Here is a 27,367-nt window from a genome sequence, read left to right on the forward strand (position 1 = left end):
TCAAGGCTCCAGTTTCATCTATCTGTAATTTTCTTGGAGCTCCTTTTTCACTTGCTTACTTCATTCTCAGGCTCATAGCAAGTTGATTACAGCTCTTTAAGCCATCACAGACTGACATGAAGAGTAGGAAGGACCATTTCTTCTTCTCCCCCAAAAGCAAGTAAATCTCTCCCAGAAGTCTTCCAGGATATTCCATCATGTGTCATTGAACAGAACAGGGTCACATACCCATGGCCCACCAGTCCTGGCAAGGGGACTGGGGTTACCATGATTGATTTAGACTAGTGATTCTTAACCCTATCAGATTCAGTGTCTCCTCTTTATAAAACATATTTTTGCAATGCCTCTGTATTATCTTAAAATGAAATTCAAACATAACATACCTCAGTACATATAATTTTTAAAAAATCAATATAAAATCTTAACTGAAATATGAAGGAGGAATAGAGGAAAAGTAATTTATAAAGAAATAATGTGTATTTCCGTATGTAAATGCTTGGGCACAAGTATAGTGGAATACTCAGATATTTGTATTTCCTCATAGCATTATTTGAATGAGAATGCCACAAATGTAGATAGAAATGTGTTACTGATTCTAAGGCATCAGAGTGACATTGCCAAATTATATGATTTTCTGAATCATATTATAATAAACTATAAACTTTTTATAAATCTCTGAACAGCAACAATAACAAGTGTGTGTTTGCTCTTAATTTACACGAGTGTTACATTCCTGGGAAAGCTATTACTATTTTGTATTAAAACTACAAGAGTATTTTTGGTTAATGTGTAAGGTGGAATAAGGTTCTAAACTTAGATCATTATAAATAGGTTTCTCACCCTTGTGAACTTTCATCGGAACATTTGAAAACTGCACTAAATGTGGCATGGTTTTTGTTGTAAGAGACTGTCCTGCACTTTCGACATGTCAAAATCTCTGGTCCTGATCACTCAATGCCAGTAGCATTCCCCTCCCGACTATTGTGATGATCAAAAATGCCCCCGAAGTTTTCCAGAGCTCCTCTGTTGAGAATCACTGACTCAGAGCCATCATCAAAGACGTAAGAGATTGAATTGCCAACCATAATGAAAACACTACAGGAAATTGGTGTATTGAGAAATGGTCTGAAATCATTTATATGATTTATAAGACTCAGGTCATCTGTATGGTTAGATCGGCTTTCAACAGAGTGTCTCCTGAAGCATGACACTTATTTATATGGCCATATTCCTGATTAAGAACAGAAGAGAGTCCTTAAGACCCAGGCAGCTACTGTTATGATCTTTACCATGAGACGTTTCCATATTACATGTTCTCTAAGGAAAAAAATACCTTGATTACCCCAAATTAATATAATAAATTGAAAAGCTGTCTCTTTTTGGAGCTACAGACTAATAAATCAAGGCAGAAACACTCTTGGAATCTTTTTTGGGCTTCCCTAGTCAGTGACATGAGACTTCAGTGTGGTGGCTTAAAATAGTAAGTGCTTCTGTACTGTCTCATGTTGCTAAATTGTATCTAGTTTCTTTTTTACCCCCTGGGTCACCAAACATTACCACCTTTCAAGGCTCCCTTCTACTTTCTCTTGAATGGAGTAATCAAAATTAGTTTACCAGTTTTAATATTATTTCACAGTTTCCTCCCCACATTTTTTTCTTTTTCCTTTAAATAAATAATCACACAGGGGTGCCTGAGTGGCTCCATCAGTTAAGCATGTGACTCTTGATTTCAGCTCAGGTCATGATATCATGTTTGTGAGTTCGAAGACTGAGTTGGGCTCTCCACTGACAGTGTGGAGCCTGCTTGGGATTCTCTGTCTCCCTCTCTCTCTGCCCCTCCCTTGCTCGCACACTCTCTCCCTCAAAACAAATAAATAAAAATAAAAATAAATAATAATAACAAAGGAATTTTTACCTTGTTTTGTTTTTAATCTCCGTTTTCTTTTTCTGATTACAAAAGGAGTTAATGTTCATTTTATAATGCTCAAACATTACCATACTCTGTAACGTAAAAAGACAGTCTCCTATGATCCCATGTTCCAGAAATAACTATCATAGTTAGTTAATGGTTTCCTATCCATGTTTCCAATAGACTTGGATCTATTTATATTTTTTAGGCATGTTTCCCTGGTTCCTTCTAATAACCAGATTCCTTTGCTACTCTCTCTAAACAGTCATGATTGAAAGTCAGGTTAAGCCAGCTTCTAAGCTCTGTCTTCCTTCCACTCCTACCTGCCTTCACTCCTGTTTGAACCCTAACAGCTAGCACTCTTTACTTAGAATTCTTTTTTAAAATATTTATTTATTTTTGAGAGAGAGAAAGAGAGAGAGAGTGCATAAGCAGGCGAGGTGCAGAGAGAGAGGGGGACAGAGGATCTGAAGCAGGCTGCTCCCTGACAGCAAAGAGCCAGACACATGGGGCTTGAACTCAAACTTGACTGTGAGATCATGACCTGAGCTGAAGTCAGACATTCAACAGACCGAGCCACCCAGGCACCCAGCATGATTTTTTTTTTAAATTTAATTTATTTATTAAAAAATTGTTTTTTAATGTTCATTTATTTTTGAGAGAGAGAGCGAGCACACATACATGCACAAGTTGGGGAGGAGCGGAGAGAGAGGGACACACAGAATCCAAAGCAGGCTCCAGGCTCTGGGCTGTCAGCCCAGAGCCCAACACGGGGCTGGAACTCACTGACTGTGAGATCTTGACCTCAGCCAAAGTCGGACGCTTAACCGACTGAGCCACCCAGGCGCCCCAAGTTTGTTTTTTTTAATTAAACCATAATTAGAATTTTTACTTAGCATTGAAATATGAGAAAATACAAGTTTTACAACATGAAAAGTACCAGTACTCAGAGTTAACTACTGTCAGGAAATTTTAAAACAGGTTTTTTAAAAGATTTTTTCCCCCAAAGTTTATTTATTTTTGAGAGAGAGAAACGTAGAGAGCAAGCAGGGAAGGGGCAGAGAAAGAGAGGGGGATGGACTCCCAAGCAAGCTCCACGCCGTTGGCACAGAGCTTAATGCAGGGCTCAAACTCAGAAGCCGTGAGATCATGATCTGAGCCAAAACCAAGAGTCTGATGCTTAACCAATTGAGCCACCCAGGCGCCAAAAACAAGTTTTTTTAACCAAAGCTTTATTCTTGTTAAAATAGTTAATAATCAAAGCAGTAGGGGGAATACTACTTTCTTTAAAAGAATCCTATGTCTATCTTATATATTGAAGTTAAAAGTAAATCAGGATCAAATTGGCAGAATAAATTTTTAAAATAATTTTTAAAAATAGTTTTTAATTTGAAATAAACACAGATTTATAAAGTTGTAAGTACAGTACAGGTCACTTTTTTTCTTAGCCATTTGAGAGTAAGTTGCCAACCTGATGCTCCTTGACCCACAAATACTTTAATGTATATTTTCTACATACAAGGACATTCTCTCATATGACCAGTACAACTATTCAAAATTAGGAAATTAACATTGATTTATATTACCATCTAATCCTCAGACCTTGTATGAATTTTACTAGTTGTCCCAGTATTATATTTTATAACCCAAAGATCCAGTCCCTAGTTACACATCTCGTTAAACGTCATCCCCTTTTAGTCTCCTTTAGTCTGGAACAGTTCGTCAGTCTTTCTTTGACTTTCATGACCTTGACCCTTTTGAAAATTATAGATGAATTATTCTATAGATTGTGCTCAATTCCAGTTTTCCTGATACTTTCTCATTATTAAATTCGGGATATGCATTTATGGTAGGAAATGATGTTCCATTTTTTTCATTGAATCTTATCAGGTGGCACATTGATTTAGATTTGATTTATCATTTGTCAAGATGATGTTCATTTTGATCCTTTGCTTGAGGTAGTGTCTGCTAGACTTTTCCACTGTAAAAGTTATTTTTCCCTCTTTGTAATTAAAAAGTATTTTGTGAGGTAGTAATATGAAACTATGTAGATATCCCATTCTTCATCAGGCTTTCAGTTTATTCATTTATTTACTTATTTTTATTTGTATGAATCATTATTTCCTATTTTATTTAATGCATTATGATCCGTTACTATCACTATTTATTATGATGCTTAAATTGTTCCAAACGTCCTGGTGGAGTCCCTTCAGTCTGGCTTCTGTGGCTTTTTGTCTTTTGACATATCCTTCTCATTCTTTGAGCACTTACTTGCTTCTAGTATAAGATTATCTAAGCTCATCTTGTACATTCTCTGCCCTAACCCCGGAATCAGCCATTTCTCCAAGGGGCCTGGTTCCTTTTAAAGGATCTGGATGCTATTGTATTTTTTGCCATTGGAATATCATTTTTCCTGGATCTTCTTTCATTTCGTATTTTGGAAAATAATTGCCCACTAACTCTTCATATATTTCTTTTGCCCTGTTCTCTCCTTCTCCTCATACTATTCCAGTTTACATGTATGTTAGACATTTGATAATGGCCCATAGATCTTGGATGCTCTGTTCTTGGATGCTCTGATTTTTATTCCCTACTCTTTTTTCTTTCTGTATTTCAATTTGGTGATTTTTATTGATCTGTCTTCAAGTTCACTGATTCTATCCTCAGATATGCCTAGTCCGATGATGAGCCTGATGAAAGAATCCGTAATCTCTAATACCTATTAACATGTTTTCTGACATTTCTTTGACATATTTTTATTATTTACATCTCTCTGCTGAAATTTCCTATCTGTTCATGGACGTCATCCATCTTTTCACTAGACCACTTAATATAAACATATTAATTACAGCTAATTTAAAGTTTTATTTATTATAGCTAATTTAAACATTTAGTTCATCTTAGAGGCTTGTTCTCTTGAATATTGTATTTCTTGACAATGGGGAGGATTCCACTTTTTTGTGTGTCTTGACATTTTTTTTTAAATTTGTTTTCAAGTCAGTTAACATACAGTGTAGTCTTGGCTTCAGAAGTAGAACCCAGTGATTCATCTCTTACATATGACACCCAGTGCTCATCCCGAAAAGTGCCCTCCTTAATGCCCATTTAATTGACCCCTGCCAGTGTGTCTTGAAATTTTATCTTGAATGGTAATTTGTTAGTTTCCATTATTGTCATGAACTTGGTTGGATTTCAATTATTGTTCTGCACCATAGGCCTCAAATTGCTCCAGTAGTGGGCAGCTGTTACATTGTGATTTGAGGTTAACGGAAGGTTCTTCTCAGTGTTTTGGCTTCAGTCTCAGCTTTCAGTTGCTTCTACACATGCTTGCCACAGGGGTGGGGGAAAGGGGGTGTCATCTCCCTCTTCAGATACATGCCCCACCTGCTGCACTAGGCTGCTGCTCTTTGTTTCCTAGAGCTTGGCTCATGGTGAGGGCAGGTAGGGTTCTCGCATCTCCTGGTCCAGCCTCAGTCTTAGGTCTCTGTGAGGTGGGGCTTTTTCATTGTTCCTGCCTCTTCTTCCCATAGCAGCCAAATTTTGCCTTGTGTCTGTGATAGGTCTTGTGCAAGAGATATTTTCCTGCCTTTCCTGGAGAAGTAGCAGATCTTTAACAGTCATACCTTGTTTTATTGCACTTCACAGATAATGGCATTAAAAAAACTTTTTTTTTTTTTTTAACATTTTTTTGTTGTTGAGAGACAGAGAGAGACAGAATGCAAGCTGGGGAGGGGCAGAGAGAGAGGGAGACAGAATCTGAAGCAGGCTGTAGGCTCTGAGCTGTCAGCACAGAGCCCAATGCAGGGCTCGAACCCACGAACTGTGAGATCATGACCTGAGCCAAAGTTGGACACCCAACTGACTGAGGCACCCCAAAGTATTTTTTAAATTAAGGTATGTACAGTGTGCTATCGCACACTCAATAGGTTACACTATAGTGTAAACATAACTTTTATATGCACTGGGAAACCAAAACATTCATTTGACTTGCTTTATTGTGATATTCACTTTATTGTGGTAGTCTGGAACCTGCAGTTTCTCTGAGGTATGCCTGTACTTTGTGTCAGTGCAAGGTCCTGGGCCCAAGAAGGCTTACTTCTCTCCAAGGAGCAGGGAGTTTTTGCTTCCACTCTTCCCCAGAAGCAGTGGATCTTTGTCTGGTCCCTGACTGCGGGCATAATTTCTGCTCCTCTTCCTTTAGCTTAAGACTTTTGCTTCCTATGAGAGAAGAGCGTGGCAAAGTGCCTGTTTTTGAGCACAGTTGATCAGGTCCTTGCCCCCCAGTCTTTCTTGTGAGCGCTGGGTGGAAGCCCCTGGAAAAGAGCTTGCGTGTGAGTGTGAAATCTCCTTGTGCCTGGGGTTATTAGAAATTCCAAACTGACATACTTTCCCACACTCAGCCTTTACTATTCATTGAATTCTAGCTTTTTTTTTTTTTCTCCTCCTGTGTGGCACCCACATCTTCCTCCCATGCTCTGTCAGAGGTGAAACAGTGTGTTCCCTGTCTCCTTAAACGGATTTGTCACTTTGGAGTTCAGTGCACTTTGTTGCTTTATAACCTCAGCTCTTTGATGGGCTCAAGAAAAGTTAAGGTTTTATAGATTACTTGGCTGTTGTTAGGATTGGAGCTTTTCTTGCAGCTTCCTTACAGAGAAGCAGAACTGTAAAACTGGTGGTTTTTCAAAAATGTTTTGGCTCTAAAATCCTTGGTTTAATTAAGTCTTGTAAGGAGGCCCAATATATTAAATAGGCAGAAGAGCATTGAGCTCAGCTGGAGCCTTCCCCCATGCCTTCCCCAACCATTGCCCTCCACTCAAAACACGGAAGGATTTCTGTAAGGCACAGTTTGAAAATCACTGGCCTTAGCAATTCCTGATATATTTTCTCAATGTCAGATATAAAAACTTAATTTCCCTGACCAGTAGTTTGGCCAGCCTTGCTCATCCCCTGCTTTCTCTTTAATACAGGTGCTTATGGAAACCCTGGGTGCGCTGGGGGCACAGTGCCGATGGGCAGCCTGCAACATCTATTCCACTCTCAATGAAGTGGCTGCTGCTCTAGCAGAAAGTGGTAAGATTGGTTTTGCTTGTATTCTGTGTCTTTGGCTAAAGTAAGTCTCTGAAAAGTTCCACGGGTTCAATATAAACCTTTAAGGAAGTTAAACATTAAAGTTGCTGTCTTGGGGGAAATGGATGCCTATTCTTGATAAGTTTGCTCTCCTGGGCTTCTCTTGTTAAATATGATGAAGGTAACTCTGTTGTTTTACAGTTGGCAAATATCTTCTTATGTCTAATATTCCCTTATTAGTTAATTCTTTGCCTTGACTTGCTCATATTAGAACACTAGTGAACACTACTCGTTGTCTGAAGCAATATGGATTAGAAAAGAAAGTGCTTCAGGCATAGTTTTGTGGTCCTGCTGGTTTTTTCAGCAGTTTGCCCTGATTTAATGTTTGGTGTTTCTGCTTCAGAAGCAGTAAAAAAGACTTGACCTGGCAGATTAATATTTGATCACAGTGGCTCCTGACACAGGAAGGACGAAAGAAATGGAGAAATTTGGACTTTGCCAGTTTCTTGCCTTCGCTCTGTGACAGCATAGCACAGATCAGAGTACCAAATGCTTGTGGCTCCAGAGCTCTTGAGAAATGCTTAGAAAGCTCTGTAATGCATGCATGTCTCTCCTGCTAGCACTTTAGTATTTCATTTGTTCTTTCATTTATATTCATTCATTTATACAATTTTTTACTAATGTACAAAATATGTATATAAATGTGCAGAGATATTAAATATATAGCCCAATGATTTGTACATAAGCATTCTTTTTTTTCTCTTCAACAAATACTTAGTGACCTACTCTAAGAGATATAAGGACAAATGAGACTATGTCTTTGCCCTAAGAATCTTATATTGTGGTTGAGAAGAAAAGACACATATACAAGTAATGATAATACAAGGGTATATATGGTAAATGCCACAACAGATCAGAAATCTACATTCAGTGCACAAGCAAGTGGCTTGTAAAAGTTCAGATTCCATGAGCGATCACTTGGAGCTGAGTTAATCAGGCTTTGTTAGAAACATGACACTTAACTGGGCTATGACAACATTTTAGCAGACGGAGAAGAGTGTAAGGGTTTTCCTGATGAAGAAGACGGGATGACTAAAGTTTAGATGCAGGAAAGATCGAAGTGTGGTTGGGAAATGGTGAGACTTCCAGTTTGACTGGATCCAGAAGTACTTACTTCTTGTCTCTTCTTTTTTCCCTTAAGTCATATTTTTAGCATCCATCATACTCTTGTCCCTCTTGTTTGTCCTCTTTTGTATATTAAGAGCAAAATGACCACCAGAGACAAAGGAGTGGATGAAGGGGCTGAAGACCATGTTAATCAGTGAAGAAAGTCAAGCCAAGGAGTAGAGCAGAATGAGAGAGTTTGGAAATGGGGAAAACCAACATCTTGTTGTCAAAATTTAGACGCAGCCCTTTTTTCAGGCTTTAATAGTTTCTCTTTTTTCCCCTTTGTAAGGATTTCCTGTCTTTGCCTGGAAAGGAGAATCAGAAGATGACTTTTGGTGGTGCATTGATAGATGTGTGAATGTGGAGGGTTGGCAGCCAAACATGGTGAGTTAGATTTCTGCTAGCACAATTCCTGAGGGATCTGGTGGGGACAGAGTAGGGGGCCCTGGCAGGGGAGAGGGTGTCTCAACAGGAAGGAAGGAAAATGCTTCCTTTTCTATCTGATGTACCTGTGCTTCCAGCACAACTGTGGGCTTATGTTTAGGGTACCCCAAGAGTATTGAACTTAGCCTCAAAGTGCTATAATTGTTGGTGCTGATCTTAGAAGCATTTATATTCATCAGCAACATTAAAATACTGCTCAGGGTTCACACGTGGCTGTTTCAGAAGCAAGGTTAATGAGTTACCATCCCCTTCTACTGCTTACCTCCCGTCCAACAACAGTAATCCAAATGTGCACACACATACACACACACACACACACACACACACACACACAGCTCCTGTGGTGCTTAGCGTTTCTCTAGAGTTACATGCTGAATTTATAGTAAACCTGAAGAGATCCCAAGTTCAAATTTCTTCTCTTTATTCTGTCCTTGAAGAAAGATGACTAGGCACAGAGAAGCTTGGGGTTATTTCGCTTCATGTTATTTGTGTTTCATTTTTGAAAAGATCAGGTTCTTGAAGGCTTATAGCACATTAGATTTCACTGAGAAGCAAAAAGCTGCACAAAATACGAGGCACTCCTACTTCATAAGCACTTCTGTGTATGAAAGAGAGGAGAAATTAGGGACTCAACTGGAAAAAGAAGCCTTGATGCTCTACTCCAACTATTGCTTGCGAATTGCAGAGCAGGCCTCACTTGGTGCGCAAGGAGAGGAGCATCCTCTTTCTGGATTCTGGAGCCAGGTTACATTGTACTTTGTGCTGGTGTGAGGAAGCTGGGTCAATAGCCTGCTTAAAGGGAGGGAGGAATCAACTGTGAGATGAGTCAGCTCATTCCCACAGAGTTAACTGGGACTGGAAGGAGTTTGATTGACAGACCGAAAGGAGACACGCCAGAGGGTTTCTATGGGGAATAAAGCATTAATTTTAGAGTGGAGAATTTAGGGAGGACACAGGATTGCAACCAGAGAGCATTTACAGACTATAGGGCCAGGACAAACTGCCGGAAAAACTGATGAAGAAACTAAGCAAGGATAAAAACCATTGTCGCTCCAGCAAATAGAGCCCATTCCTCTAGGGATCCTATCGAGATCTAGTACTTTTACTTGCTTTCCACCCTCAGGAAGATTCCCTGGTGGCAAGAATTTTCTGCAATAGAATACCATGGTGAGAATTAGGGGCTACCTTCATTAAATAAATCTGAGGGATAGCAACCACCTGCCTGTATTAGATCCCTCTGTTAAAAGAAAAGTGGACCAGAATAGTGGGACTTAAGACCCAGAGTTTCCAGTTGCTCAGGCTCTTATGCCTCTGGTCTTTTATGTGGGTAGGGGTCCGAAACCCTGTTCTGAGGGTTTCTACTGGGAGAAAATGGAGCATTAACTTTTAGAATGAAGCGAATGTATTTTAATGAGAGTCTTGCCTTGGATCCCTGCTCTCAAACAAACTTTAGTTAAGTCAGAGAAACAAGATGGGGAGCAAGCCTAGAAGCACAAAAAGAGCTTAGGTGCTCGACATGAGGTGGGGGAATTGGTGTACCCAGGAGTCCAGGGTGGCACTGGGGGCACTTGTGGTAGAGTTGATATTTGATGAGACTCCACAATGGGTGCATGCCAGTAGGGGGCAACGCAGTTCTGTGAGGACTTCACGGGGATAACGATTTGGAAAGTCCTGCTAAGCCTTTCTGACAGCTCGGTGAAGGGCTGAATGAAGTGCCACAGCCTAGTGCCTGAGAGCGTTCTAAGCTGGTCTTTCTTTAGCTTATTTATAATTCAAAAACTTTCCTCTGCCGATTAAAGCTCCAGTGGGCACGGCATTGTGTTTATCTTTAATCCCAACCTGAAATGGTGATGAGCTGTTCAGAGGCATGCTTGCACACCTACATGCTGCACAGTTCCCAAGTTATTTTTAATTTGGTTTATAAAGAGTGTGAGGTTTCGCTAGGCAAAACCCTTCCGTGCTGCCTGATATCTTGGGGAGGATAGTGCCTATGCTTTGGGAGAAGTGAAGGATTAACGAATACAGTCTTCTAAGCCATTGTTCTGGGAGGGAGACTAATTATCTGGCTTTATTTAAACTAAGCTTTGACTGACTGTAATTGAAGTCCTGAATGTAACTGGTAGAAATATGCCGATATCAAGGTCAGGCTTTCTAAATATCTACAGTGCATTTAAGAACTAGTTGTCGGGGTGCCTGGGTGGCTCAGTCGGTTAAGCATCCGACTTCGGCTCAGGTCATGATCTCGCGGTCCGTGAGTTCGAGCCCCGCGTCAGGCTCTGTGCTGACAGCTCAGAGCCTGGAGCCTGTTTCGGATTCTGTGTCTCCGTCTCTCTCTGACCCTCCCCCGTTCATGCTGTCTCTCCCTGTCTCAAAAATAAATAAACGTTAAAAAAAAAAAAGAACTAGTTGTCTAGATAACCACTTCAGCTCTTAGTTCATAAGAAAATCCTCCTTGCGTTGCTATGTATTTTGATACAGTAGATGTATTGTGTGGGAAGGTCATTTGGCTGTGAGAATTACAGTGACCTTTTACCCTTCATTGCCTTTTACTTCAGGGTAATGACTGGTCATTATATTGGTTTTAAGTTACTTTGCATAACCCTATGGGAAATTTGAAATATCTGTAAATTGGCAGAAATTGGGATGAAAGACCCAGAGCAACACCGGAAACCCTGAGCCTTCAGCAAAATAAATGATATTGTTGATGCTTATTATTGCAGATATTGGATGATGGAGGGGATCTTACTCACTGGATTTATAAGAAGTATCCTAATATGTTCAAAAAAATCAAGGGCATAGTGGAGGAGAGTGTCACTGGAGTCCACAGGTAAGATTTGACATGGGCATACCTGGTTTTATGCAGCCTAGGTATATACTCTGATAATCACACACCTGTAGAGTACATTATGTTAAAAATTGGAACCTGCTATGAGGTGATGAGATCTGAGTCTGAACACTTGTTCTTTTAATTAACAAGGCAAATAACAAACCTAAAATTGGGAGTGGGGGACAGGTAAGGCAACAAGTGTGGTCCTCATGTTTTCTAGTCATTGTAATGCAACGACTGCTTGTCCTTTTTAGATGAATTCGTTTTTTCCATAGATGTTGATTTAACTTGTACAACGAGCCAGGAACTTCTCTAGGAACTGTGCTAGGGATCTAGCAGTGGGCAAAATAGACAAAAACCTGGGTCCTCATAGAGCTTACATTTTGACTTAGAGAACAAGGATTTAGGGTTCTGTTTCTCAAATGAGCAGTAATTTTCTGAGTAACATTGAAACCGTTTCCATTTACTGTTATTCACTCAACAAGAACTGAAAGTATGAAATGAAAGTTTTAGGGAAGTGAATTCTGATTAAGCGACTGTCTCTGCTTCAATATATTGTGATCTTTTTTAACATACCAGACCTTCAGGCTCTTAGAAAGGGATGAATTTTGAATAAACACCTGTTTCTAATTTTTAGTTGCTACAACTTAAAATGAAACTTATATATAGGTATACATATTTATAGATATTTGTATTGAGATGATAAAATCGAGACTATTTGAAAGTTAAAATTGTTGCATTAGAGTAGTGGGATTAAACAGTACTTAAAGTTACTCTTTATATAACTTAAAGGGGGAAGTAAAAGTAAGCAATATATTTTTTTAATGTTTATTTCCTTATTTTGAGAGACAGCACGCGTACAAGCGTGAGCAGGGGAGGGACAGAGAGAGGGAATCCCAAGCAGGCTCAGTGCAGAACCCAAAGCCGGGCTCCATCTCACGAACCGGAAGATCATGACCTGAGCCATGACCTGAGCCAAAATCAAGAGTCAGATGCTTAATCAACTGAGCCACCCAAGTGCCCCAATAAGCAATTTAAAATTTTACATTTTAATACTTGAAATTTAGAGGTGGGTCAAAGATTTTCCTCACATGCCTTGTGACTAAGATCTTTATTTCTAAGCTGTGTACAGACTCTAGAAAGGTAGTCTTTATTTCTCTATGTGCACCTAATGGAATGAAGCTAGTGTCTCATGCTCTGATGCCTACCCAATCAACATATTTCTGTAATTTGTTACGAGACTGGCAGTAGATTGCATTATCTCACTGTTTTGTGTTCTTCTTGATGTCCCTCATCCTCAGGCTGTACCAGCTATCTAAGGCCGGGAAGCTGTGTGTTCCAGCCATGAATGTCAATGACTCTGTCACCAAACAGAAATTTGACAACCTCTACTGTTGCCGTGAATCCATTCTAGATGGGTAATGTTTTATTATCTTTGGAATGAACTTGAGTTGTTGAATTGAGGTTCTCAGTTTTTTGGTTTTGGTTATTTCTGGAAATGATTCATGTAGCACCTCTGGATCTATCACCATCTAATACTTGATATTTTATAACCCAGATCTACCATTGCTATCCCCATTACAAGCACATCTATTGTACTTAAAAAGTCAAACTGGCCTCTATTTATTGGTGCAAAGTTTGTGACCCTATCAGTCCCGCAAGACAGTAACTAAAGTCCTAAACAGCTGAATATCTTTGATGATTTGGGAAAAGGTTCCTAGTGTTCCTATTTTAGGTCACATTACCAGTTTTTAAACTCCAACTAGCATGGGGCACCTGGGTGGCTGAGGCGGTTAAGGGTCTGACTTTAGCTCAGGTCATGATCTCGTGGCTCGTGAGTTAAGTCCTGCCTGAGGCTCTGTGCTGACAGCTCAGAGCCTGGAGCCTGCTTCAGATTCTGTGTCTCCCTCTCTCTCTGCCCCTTCCCTGCTCATGGTCTGTCTTTCTCTCTCTCAAAAATAAACAAACTTAAAAAAAATGTAAACCCCAACTAGCATATAATTCTCTGGCCATCTGAAAAATTGTGTTGAGCAAAGAGTCCATCCCAGAAACATTTCAAGTTTTTCAAATCTATAAGGACTGCAAACCTGACAAAATTTACTTAGATATATTCCAGATACTGTACTGTGTTCTTCCAATACCTACTTTCTGTTTCTACACTTGTGTCCAGATACGCCTTCATCCTTGTTCAGAAGACTCAGTAATTCCCTATGTAAAACTATTAAGTTGGTTTAGAATATTGCCAAGCCAAATGGTTTCCATCATGTTTAGGTTAATGGAAAAGCTAAGAAAGGCCCTATGGGCCACATTACTAACCAGTCCGGGACCCTAGGCAGTTTGCAACACCACCGGCATTAGAACCAGAAGGACTGGCTTGGTTTGATTATTGGCTCTATCATTTAGGTCTTGGACTAGTTATTTAACCTCTCTGTGCCTAGTCCCTCATCTGTAAAATGGTGACAGTAAGATCTACATCATAGAGTTATTATGAGGATTAAAGGAGATAAGGTATGAACCTAGTGTTCAATGTTAGTTCCCTTGCCCTTCTTTCTAGAACACTGTACATTAAGTTTTAGGATTCAGTTGATCTTAGGGGAAGCTTTTTGCTTTCAGATCTTTTTGGGGAGAGGTGGGGGAGATATTCAATGCAAATTCAATTTCTTGGTAATTATTACTTCTATAGAGTCAATAGTATTATCACATAGACTGGACATTTAAGTAAACTATCAATCCATCTATCAGTTTATAGACTGTCCCTTGTTCTGGCTACGTAGAAGTGTTAATAGCTTGTATGAATAGCTTTGCACCTGATATTCCTTTGGGAAGAGAGGCAGAAAAGCTTGAGAGTAAAGCAAAGGAAGCTCATAAATATGATCTGTTGGTTTTCTTTGCTGTGATAGCCATTCCAGGACCATTCTTCTAAACCATGACTTTTGACTATGGTAGTAGCCCAGCCAGACTTACTCTCTTCACTAAACAAGAATTGCCTCTGTACCTAATTGATGTTTTTTAAATTTAATTAACTAGCTAATATTAACATACACTGTTATATTAGTTTCAGGTGTATAATATAGTGATTCAGCAATAAGTGCAGTCCTTAATCCCCATCACCTATTTCACCTATCTTCCCACCCACCTCTCCTCTGGTAGCCATCAGCTTCTTCTCTATAGTTAAGAGTCTGTTTCTTTAAAAAAACAAATAAAGTAAAGTCTGGTTTTGGCTTCTCTCTTTTCCTTTGCTCATTTGTTTTGTTTCTTAAATTCTACATATAAGTGAAATCATATGGCATTTGTCTTTTCCTGACTGACTTATTCCACTTAGCACTATACTCTTTAGCTCCATTGGTATTGTTGAAAATGGTAAGATTGCATTCTTCTTTATGGCTGAATAATATTTTATATTTATTGAGTTTTACTGTGGCTCGTGGAGTTGTACTAGTTCCTATGGAGGGGAGTTGTCAAATCATTAAAAAGACAGAATTCCTACTCTGCCTTTAGGGCATTTATGGACTGTTGTCTACCGGAAAGGAAAACAGATAAGTGAATAGAAAGAGTCACAAATATTTGTAGGAACTATCTCAGAATAGTCTGGTTTTAGTTGAAAACTTTCTTCTGCCTAGTGAGGGATTCCTAGAGAAAGGAGACCAGCTGAATCTAAAGAGAAACCAGAAACTGCTCCTACAAGTTCTTCCAAGAGGCTCTAAAACCAATACGGACACTATTCTAGCTTCATAGAGAATCAGAGACAAAGAAGTAGAACATGTTTGAGAAAGAAGCAGCCCCAGAAAACTCTCTCATGTAGTTGGTATTGGTGTGTTCAAAGCTCTTCGCCATCTAGTTGCTGATTACCTTCTGTGTTGAATTAATGAGGGACCTATTGGCCATTCTTTTTTTTTTTAAGTTTATTTATTTATTTTGAGAGAGACAGAGAGAGAGGCAGAGAGAAAGAGAGAGAGAGAAAATGAATGGGCGGGGGAGGGGCAGAGAGAGAACCTGAAGCAGGCTCCACGCTCAATGTGGAACCTGACAAGGGGCTTAATCTCACAACCTGGGATCTTGACCTGAGCCGAAATCAAGAGTTGGATGCTCAACTGACTGAGCCACCCAGGTGCCCCATGGCCATTCTGATACTACTAAATGTAGCACTCATTTATCAGTGTTATCTCTTACGTTCAATAAGCTAGAATAATGTTTCCATTAAGCTAGAACTTTGTCTCCTAAATAAAAAATGTTATTTTTATTTTCTTCTATCTTTTATTTCCAAAAATTATATAATAAATGTATAATAAATATATATAAATAAATTATATAAATAAATAAACTTTTTGTTTAAAAGTTACTTTGTAATCTATAGTTTCCTCCTTGCTGCACCACTCCCAAAACAAGAGAAAAAAAAAAAAAAAACCTCACATATAGATGGATCAGATAGCATGGAGTAAGAGACTACCTGTTTTACCCACCTTTCTTTTTAATCATTAGATAGTACAGAAACCAGGCTTCCTTTCAAAATGGAACAAACAAACATGAAAACAGAGGGACCCTATCTAATCTCAAAGGAGAAATGAGAGATACTACTGATTTAATGGTTTTTCTTCCCCCAGACTTAAAAGGACAACAGACATGATGTTTGGTGGAAAGCAGGTGGTTGTCTGTGGCTATGGAGAGGTAAAGCTTAACCTTTCGCTTATTGGATGTATAAAATGTTATTTTGGTGAAATATACTAGACTTTTTCATTTAATGGATGTGAGAAACATCCATTCACTCACCACTCTAGGTGGGAAAAATGTAACTTTAGAGGCCCTCTGGTCAAAGTACAATCGTTCTTTTTCCCTTTGCATTTTTGCCATTTTTCTTAAGTTGATTTTCTGATTTATTCCAGTGCACTGTTTGTGATGTTCTCTTAGCTTGTGTTTTGATTATAAATCGTGAGTGTGGGTGTTCTTATGTACATGCATGTGCTAAACAGGGGCTAGGGGTTTGTTTATGAACTGCATTCATTTGTTTGTTTTTTCTTATTTTTTCCCCAAACATGAATCTATTCAGTGAAATTCCTTCTGGGGGTGGAAAATGAGGTACAGTTTACCAGAAGCTTCAAGATGTTGTTTTCTCACTGACTTTCCTTATTATGTGTCCTTTCTCCCCTCTTCAGGTGGGGAAGGGGTGCTGTGCTGCTCTAAAAGCCATGGGCTCTATTGTGTATGTAACTGAGATTGACCCCATCTGTGCTCTTCAAGCCTGGTAAGCATGCAAAAGGAAACTTGCTTTTTTCTCTGTGCCACCATCTAATGTGGGATCTTGTAACTGTCACCAAAGAATGGCCTGGTTGATGCCACATTTTATCTTAGAGGGGCCCAGATCCTGAGAGATGCTGCAGTTAAATGTGAGCTCCTCTCTTTCAAAGATCAAGGAGCTCTGCTCCGAGACAGCAGAGACTATAAGAGAAGCTAAAATTTAGAATTCCTGTGGAAATAATAAGGGGATGCCTTGAGCCAGAGAACAAGTAGTTCCTTCCTTTACCCATGTATAATTCTTCTCCCTTTTTTAAAATGGTTATTTTATTTTTAAGAGAGAGAGAGAGAGAGAGAACAAGAATGGTGGGGAGGGGCAGAGAGAGAGGGAGACCCAGAATCTGAGCTCCATGCCCTGGATTGTCAGCACAGAGCCCGACATGGGACTTGAAGCCATGAACCACGAGATCATGACCTGAGCTGATGTTGGACGCTTAATCTACTGAGCCACCCAGGCACCTCCGTCTCCTTTTTTTTTAAGTAAACTCTACGCCCAGCATGGGACTTGAACTTGACCCCAGAACAAGAGTTGCATGCTCCACCAACTGAGCCAGACAGGCCCCCCAACTCTTCTTCCTTTGAAAAAAAGGATGATCAAAAAAGAAATAAGTTGAACACTTACTATGTTCTGAAAAGAACACTTCTGTGATATCCTTCCCCTAAATGTATAACCTGAATCTCATCAGGAGGAAACATCAGACAAATCCAAATAAAATCTGCTGTCTCTGAGTGAAGGGAGTATAGGAGTTTGTACTATTCTTGTAATTCTTAAGTTTGAAATTATTGCAAAATCTAAGGTTAAAAAATTGTTCTTGTCTCATCCATAAAATGTGGCTAATGATACCTACCTTAAAGAGTTGTGAAAGTCCAGTAAAACAATTATATAATTATTACATATGATTATACATTATATAATAAATATATAATTCCATAGAGTGTTGAGCTGCTGTCACATAAGAAATGCTTGCTAAATAGTAGATATTATTAAAATGGCCTCTTGCCATCCTCATCAGGACGAAAATACTACTGTCCCTGAAAACTACTACAGAGCTCCATTGTCTGTAGCCTCCATAACCCACCCAATCTTTACCATTAATCCTCCAGAGGAAGGCACCCAGGATAGAATAAGGCATGACATAAAGATTTTGTTATACCCATTTTCCCCTCTCTTTCTACTCCTCACACATCCTAGCCATGAACCACAAATTTCCCCGACAGAGTTGTCGGCCTTCTCTGAGCCAGGGTTCATTAACATGTTTTCATATTGATTGAGACACTGATTCAAATTATCTTATAGACATGAACTGATCACTTACTGTATAATAGGTACTGTGCTCTGTGCTTAGGGTGAATAAGAAGAATATGTGAATGAGGCAAGTTCCCTGCTTTTAGAGGCACGCAAAAAACCACTGTGAATGGAATAAGTGCTATGATGGGGGTAAACAGCATGTGCTTCTGTAGGAGCCAAGAGAGAAATATCTAACTAAATAACAAAGAGGCAGGGTAGAAAGAGATGTTAATAGAGCTGAGTCTTGAAAGTTGAGTCAGTGATTTCTTAGTCTGGAAGTAAATTCCAGACACAAGGAACATGTCACAAGGAGCATAGTCACTGAGGACGGAGAGAACAGGGCATATTTAAGAGATGGAAATTGCAGGAGTGGTAATATCTGAGGTAGGAATCATATGTGAATATACTCCTATATCTGCATAAGTTTTAGGTGTTATCCTGAGAACAGGCATTCTCACTGAAGTATTTTAAGCAAGGAAGTGACATGATCTAAATTGCATTTAGGAAAATTACTCTGCAAAATAAATGAGACATAAACCTAGAGATGATGAGGTCAGGCCAGGAGCTACTATAGGAATCCAGGTAAGAAGTAATAAGACCTGAACATAAGCAAGACCAGCATATATGGAGAGGAAGGGACCAATTCAAGAGATTATAAGGAATTAAGGGAAAACAACAATTCGGGAGAAGCAGTAGGCTAGGACCTTCTAGTTTATTTGGCTCATACAGTTGGCTGAACAGTAATGCTGTAGATCAAGATAGAAAATAAAAAAAAGAGACAGTAGATTTTGAGAGTACAGAAAAGATAATGAGTTTTTTCAAACCCAATAAATTTGAGATTCTTATGGGAGATCCAGGAGAAGCTATCTAGTAGGTCATTTGATTCATGGCTCTGAAGCTTCAGAGAGATCTAACCTAAAGGTATATTTGTGCAGATCAGCCACCAAGAGGAATCATTTGCAGCCAAGGGAAGGGTATGGACAAATACTGAGAGAATAGAGAAAAGAGTCAAGGGCAGAACTCTACAGAGTATCAACATTTTTTTTTTTTTTTTTTTTGGGTGAGAAATATTTTATTTTTTTTTTATTTTTTTTTATTTTTTAATATATGAAATTTACTGTCAAATTGGTTTCCATACAACACCCAGTGCTCATCCCAAAAGGTGCCCTCCTCAATACCCATCACCCACCCTGCCCTCCCTCCCACCCCCCATCAACCCTCAGTTTGTTCTCAGTTTTTAAGAGTCTCTTATGCTTTGGCTCTCTCCCACTCTAACCTCTTTTTTTTTTTTTTTTTTTTTTCCTTCCCCTCCCCCATGGGTTTCTGTTATGTTTCTCAGGATCCACATAAGAGTGAAACCATATGGTATCTGTCTTTCTCTGTATGGCTTATTTCACTTAGCATCACACTCTCCAGTTCCATCCATGTTGCTACAAAAGGCCATATTTCATTTTTTCTCATTGCCACGTAGTATTCCATTGTGTATATAAACCACAATTTCTTTATCCATTCATCAGTTGATGGACATTTAGGCTCTTTCCATAATTTGGCTATTGTTGAGAGTGCCGCTATAAACATTGGGGTACAGGTGCCCCTATGCATCAGTACTCCTGTATCCCTTGGATAAATTCCTAGCAGTGCTATTGCTGGGTCATAGGGTAGGTCTATTTTTAATTTTCTGAGGAACCTCCACACTGCTTTCCAGAGCGGCTGCACCAATTTGCATTCCCACCAACAGTGCAAGAGGGTTCCTGTTTCTCCACATCCTCTCCAGCATCTATAGTCTCCTGATTTCTTCATTTTGGCCACTCTGACTGGCGTGAGGTGGTATCTGAGTTACAGAGTATCAACATTTAAAGATTAAGATTGAAAAGGGCTATTCAGAAAGGTAGAAGGAAAACCAGGAAAGAACAGTTTCATGGACTCCAAGGAGTATAGTTTTAAAAATAGGTAAATAATGTTTGATGTAGCAAAGAAAATTAAGTAATATAAGAGTCTAAAGATTTGGGGGTGGGGGGTGTGCATCCAGGAGATCGTTGATGATCTTGGGGAGAGTAGTTTCAAAGATTCAGTGGCTAAATTGTACTTTCTAGACATTCAGATGAAGAAAGTCATGGTAACCCCTGGCTCCTTATTTTCAGGAAGAATGAAGTTGCAGTGATACAAGGGAAACTTTATTTTGTCCTGTATGAAAAAAGGAGATGGTTTGAATTTTTCACTGCTAAGAATAATCTAACTGTATCAAGAAGTGACAGTGTGGGTACCAAAGGAACTTATTAACAGCTTTTGAAGTTCTGTGGCAAAAGGCTCCCCAACTGCTATTTTTAGGTTAATTGATCATGTTTTATTTTTACAGTATGGATGGATTTCGGCTGGTGAAATTAAACGAGGTCATCCGACAAGTGGATATTGTTATTACCTGTACAGGTATGATTTTGACATACACAATATACATTTTGGCATTTGGGAATGCTTTCATGGAACAGGTGAAAAATGACTGGAAACTGTTCTGAATAAAACTAAACTCTAAAAGCCAGATACAGGGAGAGGGGGTTAAGTGTCCAACTTCAGCTCAGGTCATGATCTTGCAGTTCAAGCCCTGTGTCGTGCTCTGTGCTGACAGCTCAGAGCCTGGAGCCTGCTTCCGATTCTGTGTCTACCTCTCTCTGCCCCTCCCCCACTTGTAATATGTCTCTCTCTCTCTCTCAAAAATAAATAAAACCTTTTAAAAAATTAAAAAATAAAAAAGACAAAAGCCAGATACAGGGGCATCTAGGTGGCTCAGTCAGTTAAGTGTCCAACTCTTGATTTCAGCTCAGGTCTTGATCTCACATCGTGAGATCGAGCCTCTTGTTGGGCTCTGCACTGACAGCAAGGAGCCTGCTTGGGATTCTTTCTCTCCCTCTCTCTCTGCACCTCCCCTGCTCGCTTGCTCTCTCTCAAAATAAACAAATAAACATTTAAAAAATAATAATTAAAGAAATAAAAGCCAGATACAGGTGTCTATCTGTAGAGTCAATCTTTCACATTCTTCCTACCTCTTTAGAGCTCTGACCAAAAGTATAGGTCATCTAGGTCATCCCTGGAAGAAGGTTTCTCTCCATGCCTTTTAACTGTTCTATATCTCCATCCGTCCTCAACTACCAAGGAGATGACTAGAGATAAGTTTTATTTGGGCAGCCGGATCTTAAATTTGTACATTTGATTTTTTATTTTACCTTCAAAAGTAATGTGTATTTCTCTCTAGTCCCTATAATTAAAGCAGGCCTAAAACAAAATTTAGTTAGAGAAAGTAGGAAAGACAGTTGTATTAATTCCCAAAGAGGTAGATTGGAGTTTTAGAGAGGAATATGCAGAAATGGCTAGTTTCCTTGGACTGGGATACTTACTTTCTCTTTATCATGGGACCATAAACTGCTAGAATATTGGTTTTTATTTGTAATTATATTTTAGAGGAGGAAAATCAGAATATTTAAGAATGAAAATATATTTGTACCCTCAGGGTGAGATGGGGGCAGAGAAGAGGGACCATAAGAAACTGTTCTTGCTTCATATCAATCCCCTCATGTCTTTTTTTAATAGCTTTATTGAGATGTGATTCACATATCATACATTTCATTCATTTAAAGTGTATAATTCAGTATTCTCTAGCAAATTCACAGGGTCATACAACCATCACAACAATCTAATTTTTTTTATTGAGATATAATTCATATACCATACAACTTACAGTTTTAAAGTATACAGTTCAGTGGTTTTTAGTGAAATTGTACAATATCTGATTCCAGAAACTTTTCATCACCCTACAAAGAAACTCCACACCATTAGCAGTCAGTCCTCATTCTTTCCTCTACCTCTGCCCGGCCCTAAGCAACCACTAATTTCCCTGTTTCTATAGATTTGACTATTCTAGACATTTCATATCCATAGAATCCTACAGTATGTGGTCTTTTGTAACTGGCTTTTTTCACTTAGCATAGTGTTCTAAAGTTTCATCCATATGGTAATATGTGTTGATATTTCCTTCCTTTTTCTTGCTGAATTATATTTCATTTTAAGGATATACCACACTTTATTTATTGGTTGATGGACACTTGGGATGTTTTCGCTTTTTAGCTATTTTGAATAATGTTGCTATTATGAACATTGTGCATAGTGTTTTTCTGTTAACATGTTTTCCATCCTTGTGAATATATATACCTGCCTACATATACCTTGGGATTGCTGGAACGTATGATAACTCTACTTTTAATATTTTGAGGAATTGCAAGCTTTTCCAAATAGACAGCACCATTTTACAATCCAGCAAGAATGTGTGGGGGTTACGATTTCTCAACATCCTTGCCAATGCTATTATTGTCTATTGTTTTTATTATAGCTATCCTAGTAGGTGTGAAATGGTGTTTTGCTGTGGTTTTGGTTTTTAAAGATTTTTATTTCCAAGTAATCTCTACTCCCAATATGGGGCTCCAACTCACAATCCCAAGATCAAGAGTCACACGCTCCACTGACTGAACCAGCTAGGAGCCCCTCATTGTGGTTTTGACTTGCATTTTCCTAGTGACTAATAATGTCGAACATCTTTTTTTTTTTTTTTTTTTTAATGTTTTATTTATTTTTGAGAGAGAGACAGAGCATGAGCAAGGGAGGGGCAGAGAGAGAGGGAGACGTAGAAGCAGGCTCCAGGCTCTGAGCTGTCAGCACAGAGCCCAACGTGGGGCTCAAACTCACAAATTGTGAAATCACGATCTGAGCCAAAGTTGGACACTTAACCGACTGAGCCACCCAGGTGCCTCAATGTTGAACATCTTTTCATGTATGCATTAGCACATCTTCTTTTGTACTTCTGCTTTTGAGAAACGTCTACTCTGGTCCTTTGCTCATTTAAAAATATTTTTTACATTTTATTTATTTATTTATTTATTTATTTATTTATTTAATTTTTTTTGAGAGAGAGAGAAAGCATGACAGAGAGGGGCAGAGAGAGGAAAGAGAAATCCCAAGCAAGCTCCACACTGTCAGCACAGAGCCCAATGCAGGGCTTGAACTCACACACTGTGAGATCATGACCTGAACAGAAATCAGCAGTCGGACACTTAACTGACTGAGCCACCCAGGCACCTCCCTTTGCTCATTTTTAAATTGGGTTATTTGTCTTTTAAGTAAGGAGTTGTAAGAGTTCTTTATAAATTTTGGATACAAATCTCCTATCAGTTATATGATTTGTAAATATTTTGTTCCATTTATTTATTTGTAAATAAATATCCCAATATATGGGTTGTCTTTTCATTTTCTTGGTGGAGTTGTTTGCAGCACAAGTTTATTTTTTCTTTGGTTGCCTCTGCTTTAGGGGTTATAGCTAGGAAAACCATTGCCTAACCCAAGTTCACAAAGATGTATTCTTATGTTCTGCTAAGAGTTTTTTTAATGTTTATGTATTTATTTTGAGAGAGAGAGGAGAGAGCTCACGCGCATGTATCAGCAGGGGGAGGGCAGGGAGGGAGACAGAATCCCAGGCAAGTTCCGTGCTATTGGTGCAGAGCCTGATGTGGGGCTCAATCTCACAAACTGTGAGATCATGACCTGAGATGAAATCAAGAGTCAGACGCTTAATCAACTGAGCCACCCAGGCGCTCCCTGCTAAGAGTTTTATAGTTTTAGCTGTTGTGTTTGGTCAGGTGAAATTTCACATATGGTGTGAGGTAGGGGTCCAACTTTATTTCTTTTCGTGTGGATCTCTCTTCTGTTTTTAAGGTAACAAGAATGTGGTAACCAGAGAGCACTTGGACCGTATGAAGAATAGCTGCATCGTTTGTAACATGGGACATTCCAACACAGAGATTGATGTGGTAAGATTAAGTAACTCATTATTGAGGCCTTTTTTTTCCTTTCCTTCCCAAGAAACATAAACGGGAAGAAGAAAGAGAAGAGTCACCAGCCATCCTAAACATGACTGTCCTGGCAGAGCTGTCCACAGTCTGTTCACTTACTAGCCCTGTGACCTATGCTTGTGGATACTATAAAGCTTCTTCATCTCAATCATTTCAAATGATTATTTTCTTCCACCCCAGCTTGATACCTACTTACACTGTAAGCCATTTTGGTTCTCTAATTTGATTATATTCACCCTCAAATTATCCAATCCAACATAACACTTGGTCCTACTAAGTTGCCCAAGTAATAGTTAATAGAAGTGTTATTTATTTCTTTTCAGACTTATCAAAGTATCTCTCAGTGTGACTTTCACTCTGGTTTTAAATTTTTATGGCATTTTTCTGGCACAACTGTATTTCTCTCTGGGTAAATGGCTCAAGCAAAGCATGCTTTCATCTCCCCTGAGGGCTGCTCTGATTGAGCTCCAGCATTGCCAGGTAAGGATCAGTTGATATATTGAGAGCCTGTTGGATAATATCTATTTTAAATGACTTCTCTTTTTAACTTGTACTCTATTCTTCTGTTATTAAAAATAGCTGGAAATACTGAAGCCTATTTCTGCCCTTAAAGTTTCTGAGTGGCATGGCTCCATTACTTTGTTTTATCGTCATGATATTTTGCTCATAAAGAGTCATTTCTTCTTTTCTTTTTTTTTTTTAATGTTTATTTATTATTGAGAGACAGAGACAGAGCATGAGCAGGAGAGGGGCAGAGAGAGGGAAGACACAGACCCGAGCTGTCAGTACGGAGCCTGATGCGGGGCTCAAACCCACAAACCGTGAGATTATGACCTGAGCTGAAGTCGGACGCTTAACCGACTGAGCCACCCAGGTGCCCCAAAAGAGTCATTTCTTTTTTCAATATTGAAATTTAAATATTGAATGGGTTTTTTTCTTTTGTTAAGTTTCACTTATATGCCATACTCCCTTTTACTGAATAGTCAAAGATATTAATATTTCTAAAATTGTCTAGCACATGATTGTCCTTTTCTGGATTAACCTGCTTATAGAGTCCCCAGATGGGAAAAGGCTTAAGGGAAGTAGTCATGCTCTGAACTCTAAAAAGAAATCTTCTGAGTAAGGGAAGGGGGAAGGAATTTTCTCTCCTAAACATTCAAGTGCTTAAATAAAAACAATTCCAAATGCAATCATATAATTTTTACATTTTTACTTAATCTTATTTCATCCTCTTGACAATCCCACAAGGCATTATTCTAATCCCTGATTTTCATTTGGGAAACTAAGAATTTAAGTCCATTGTTGTCATATACATTGATTCAAAAATTAAATTGGAGCCCAAAATTCAGGTTTTTTTTATTCTAGTCCAGTTTTTGTTTTATTTTGTTTTGTTTTCCTGTACATTGTATGTAGTATTACCTCCTCATGATTTCTAGGTTAACTTCAAATTGTGATGGTAATCCCTCTTCTAAAGGCAATCCAGACATAAGTAATCTTGCAGGATAAACGCCAAGAAACTCTACCTTCAGTCATAAATATTTGTTGTGTGATTGCTATATGCCAGGTGCTATTCTAGATGCTTGGAGTCAGTGAACAAAACAGGCAAAGATTCTTGCCCTCAGAGAGCTTATTACATTTTAAAGGATAAAAAAGACAATAAACATAGTTCATGTAGTATGTTAGAAGGCAAAAGCACATGGAAAAAAGAAAAAGTGGAGTATAGTAAGAGAAATCAGGAGTGCCAGGTTGTAATTTTAAAGAGTGGGATCAAGGTATAACCCTCATTAAAAAGGTGATGTTTGAGCAGACTTGAAGGAATTAGCGAGGTGGACTTTTAGGTGAAGAACATTTTAAGAACAGCCAGAGCAAACGCCCTGAGGCAGGAATATGCCTAGTCTGTTTGAGGATCAACAATGAGGCCAATGTGGTTGAGATAAATGAGCATGGGGCAGGGAAAAGTAGATGAGGTCAGAAAGAAGGGGCCGGATCTTACAGAGCCTTACAGGCCATTGTAAGAACTCCTGATTATATTCTGAGGGAAGTAGGGTGCCATTATAGGATTTGTAATAATCTGACTTTTAAAAAAGGCTCACCCTGGCTGCTGTGTTGATACTGGACCTAGTTTTGTGTGTATTGCTAGGTAGCCTCTAATATCTGGCACGGACACTAGCCAAGGGCCATGCCTCAACTCTCTTTGTGCTCTTCTTAGCAGAAGGTATATGACTAAACTGAATGGTCCAGAAAGAGACAGGCTCAGAAGGACTTTGGAAAAGTTAAATTACTCAACCTTTGATGGTAGTGTCCTGGGCATATAAAATGAAATTTAAGGAAACGGCAAACTCATCTAATCGAAATCAAAATGTTCATTCACAATTTAATTTGTATTGAATAATATGAATTGAATAATTTCTCTGCTCTGCGTTGAGTATTTACTGGCTGAAGAAATAGTGAACAATATTCCTGCTCTCGTGGTACTTATATTCTAGTGTGGGATACAGACAATCAACAGATAGACAGTTTTGTCAGTTAGTGCCTCGTATGGAAGAAAAACAGCAAAGTGAGGCCATTGAGGATGCTATTTTAGTTAAGGTGATCAAGGAAGGTCTCTTTGAGGAGATAACATTTGAACAAAAACCTGAATGAATGGAAGGAACAAGGTATCTGAACATTCTATTCAGAGAGAATGGTGAGTAAAAAGATGCTGAGTTAGAAACGTGCTTTATGTTTGGGGAACAGGAAAAAGGCCATCGTGGCAGGAACAGGATAGGCAAAGGATGAGAATAAGAGGCAGCTGAAGGAGGGCAGTGGGTTATGTAGGCCTTTGTAGGCCACAATAAGGACCTCAGATTTTATTCTGGGCATAGTGGAAGCCATTGGAAGCCATTCCAGCGGCACCTAGCTGGCTCCGTCAGTAGAGCGTGTGAGTCTTGATCTTGGGGTTGTGAGTTCAAGCCCCATGTTAGACGTAAAGATTACTTAAAAAAAAGGTGGGGGTGGAAGCATTCCAATTGGAAAGTTTTAACCAGGTAACTGAAAAAAATGTGACTTAACAGAATACTCTGTGGTATAAAGAAAACACTTCTGGGGCGCCTGGATGGCTCAGTCGGTTAAGCATCCAACTTCGGCTCAGGTCATGATCTCACAGTTCGTGGGTTCGAGCCCTGCGTTGGGCTCTGTGCTGACAGCTCGGAGCCTGGAGCCTGCTTCTGATTCTGTGTCTCCCTCTCTGTCTGCCCCTCCCCTGCCCACGCTCTGTCTCTCTCTGTCTCTCAAAAATAAATAAATGTAAAAAAAAAAAAAAATGTAAAGAAAACACTTCTGGAGCTTGAGTAGTGGTAGGGACAATAGAGGCTCTTTCAGTATTTCCAGCTATGAGAGAAAGTGGGAGCTCAGATGACATGGGTAAGCAATGAAGGTAATATATTGTGAACGTAGGACCAGTGGGACTTGCTAAATGGCTCGGGTGCAGAGAGTGGAAAAAAGAG

General features: G+C 39.1%; 1 protein-coding gene and 1 long non-coding RNA gene across 9 annotated transcripts in view; both read left to right on the plus strand.

Annotated features, from left to right (window-relative positions):
- Window positions 1–27,367, plus strand: part of AHCYL2 (adenosylhomocysteinase like 2) — a 171,065-nt gene that overhangs the window by 133,746 nt on the left and 9,952 nt on the right. For all 8 annotated transcript variants that reach the window (XM_078439649.2, XM_078439658.2, XM_078439662.2 and 5 more), the window contains 8 exons: window positions 6,877–6,979; window positions 8,433–8,527; window positions 11,308–11,414; window positions 12,716–12,832; window positions 16,016–16,079; window positions 16,565–16,653; window positions 20,348–20,418; window positions 23,746–23,840. In XM_078439649.2, coding sequence (XP_078295775.1) covers window positions 6,877–6,979; window positions 8,433–8,527; window positions 11,308–11,414; window positions 12,716–12,832; window positions 16,016–16,079; window positions 16,565–16,653; window positions 20,348–20,418; window positions 23,746–23,840 — 741 coding nt within the window. The remainder of the gene's footprint in view (window positions 1–6,876; window positions 6,980–8,432; window positions 8,528–11,307; window positions 11,415–12,715; window positions 12,833–16,015; window positions 16,080–16,564; window positions 16,654–20,347; window positions 20,419–23,745; window positions 23,841–27,367) is intronic.
- Window positions 23,847–27,149, plus strand: LOC132679509 (uncharacterized). Its single transcript, XR_009610194.3, has 2 exons — window positions 23,847–24,081; window positions 24,206–27,149. It is a non-coding gene; the product is annotated as an uncharacterized LOC132679509 (long non-coding RNA).

This window comes from Panthera onca, chromosome A2, assembly GCF_046562875.1.
Source record: "Panthera onca isolate mPanOnc1 chromosome A2, mPanOnc1 haplotype 2, whole genome shotgun sequence".
Taxonomy (NCBI): domain Eukaryota; kingdom Metazoa; phylum Chordata; class Mammalia; order Carnivora; family Felidae; genus Panthera; species Panthera onca.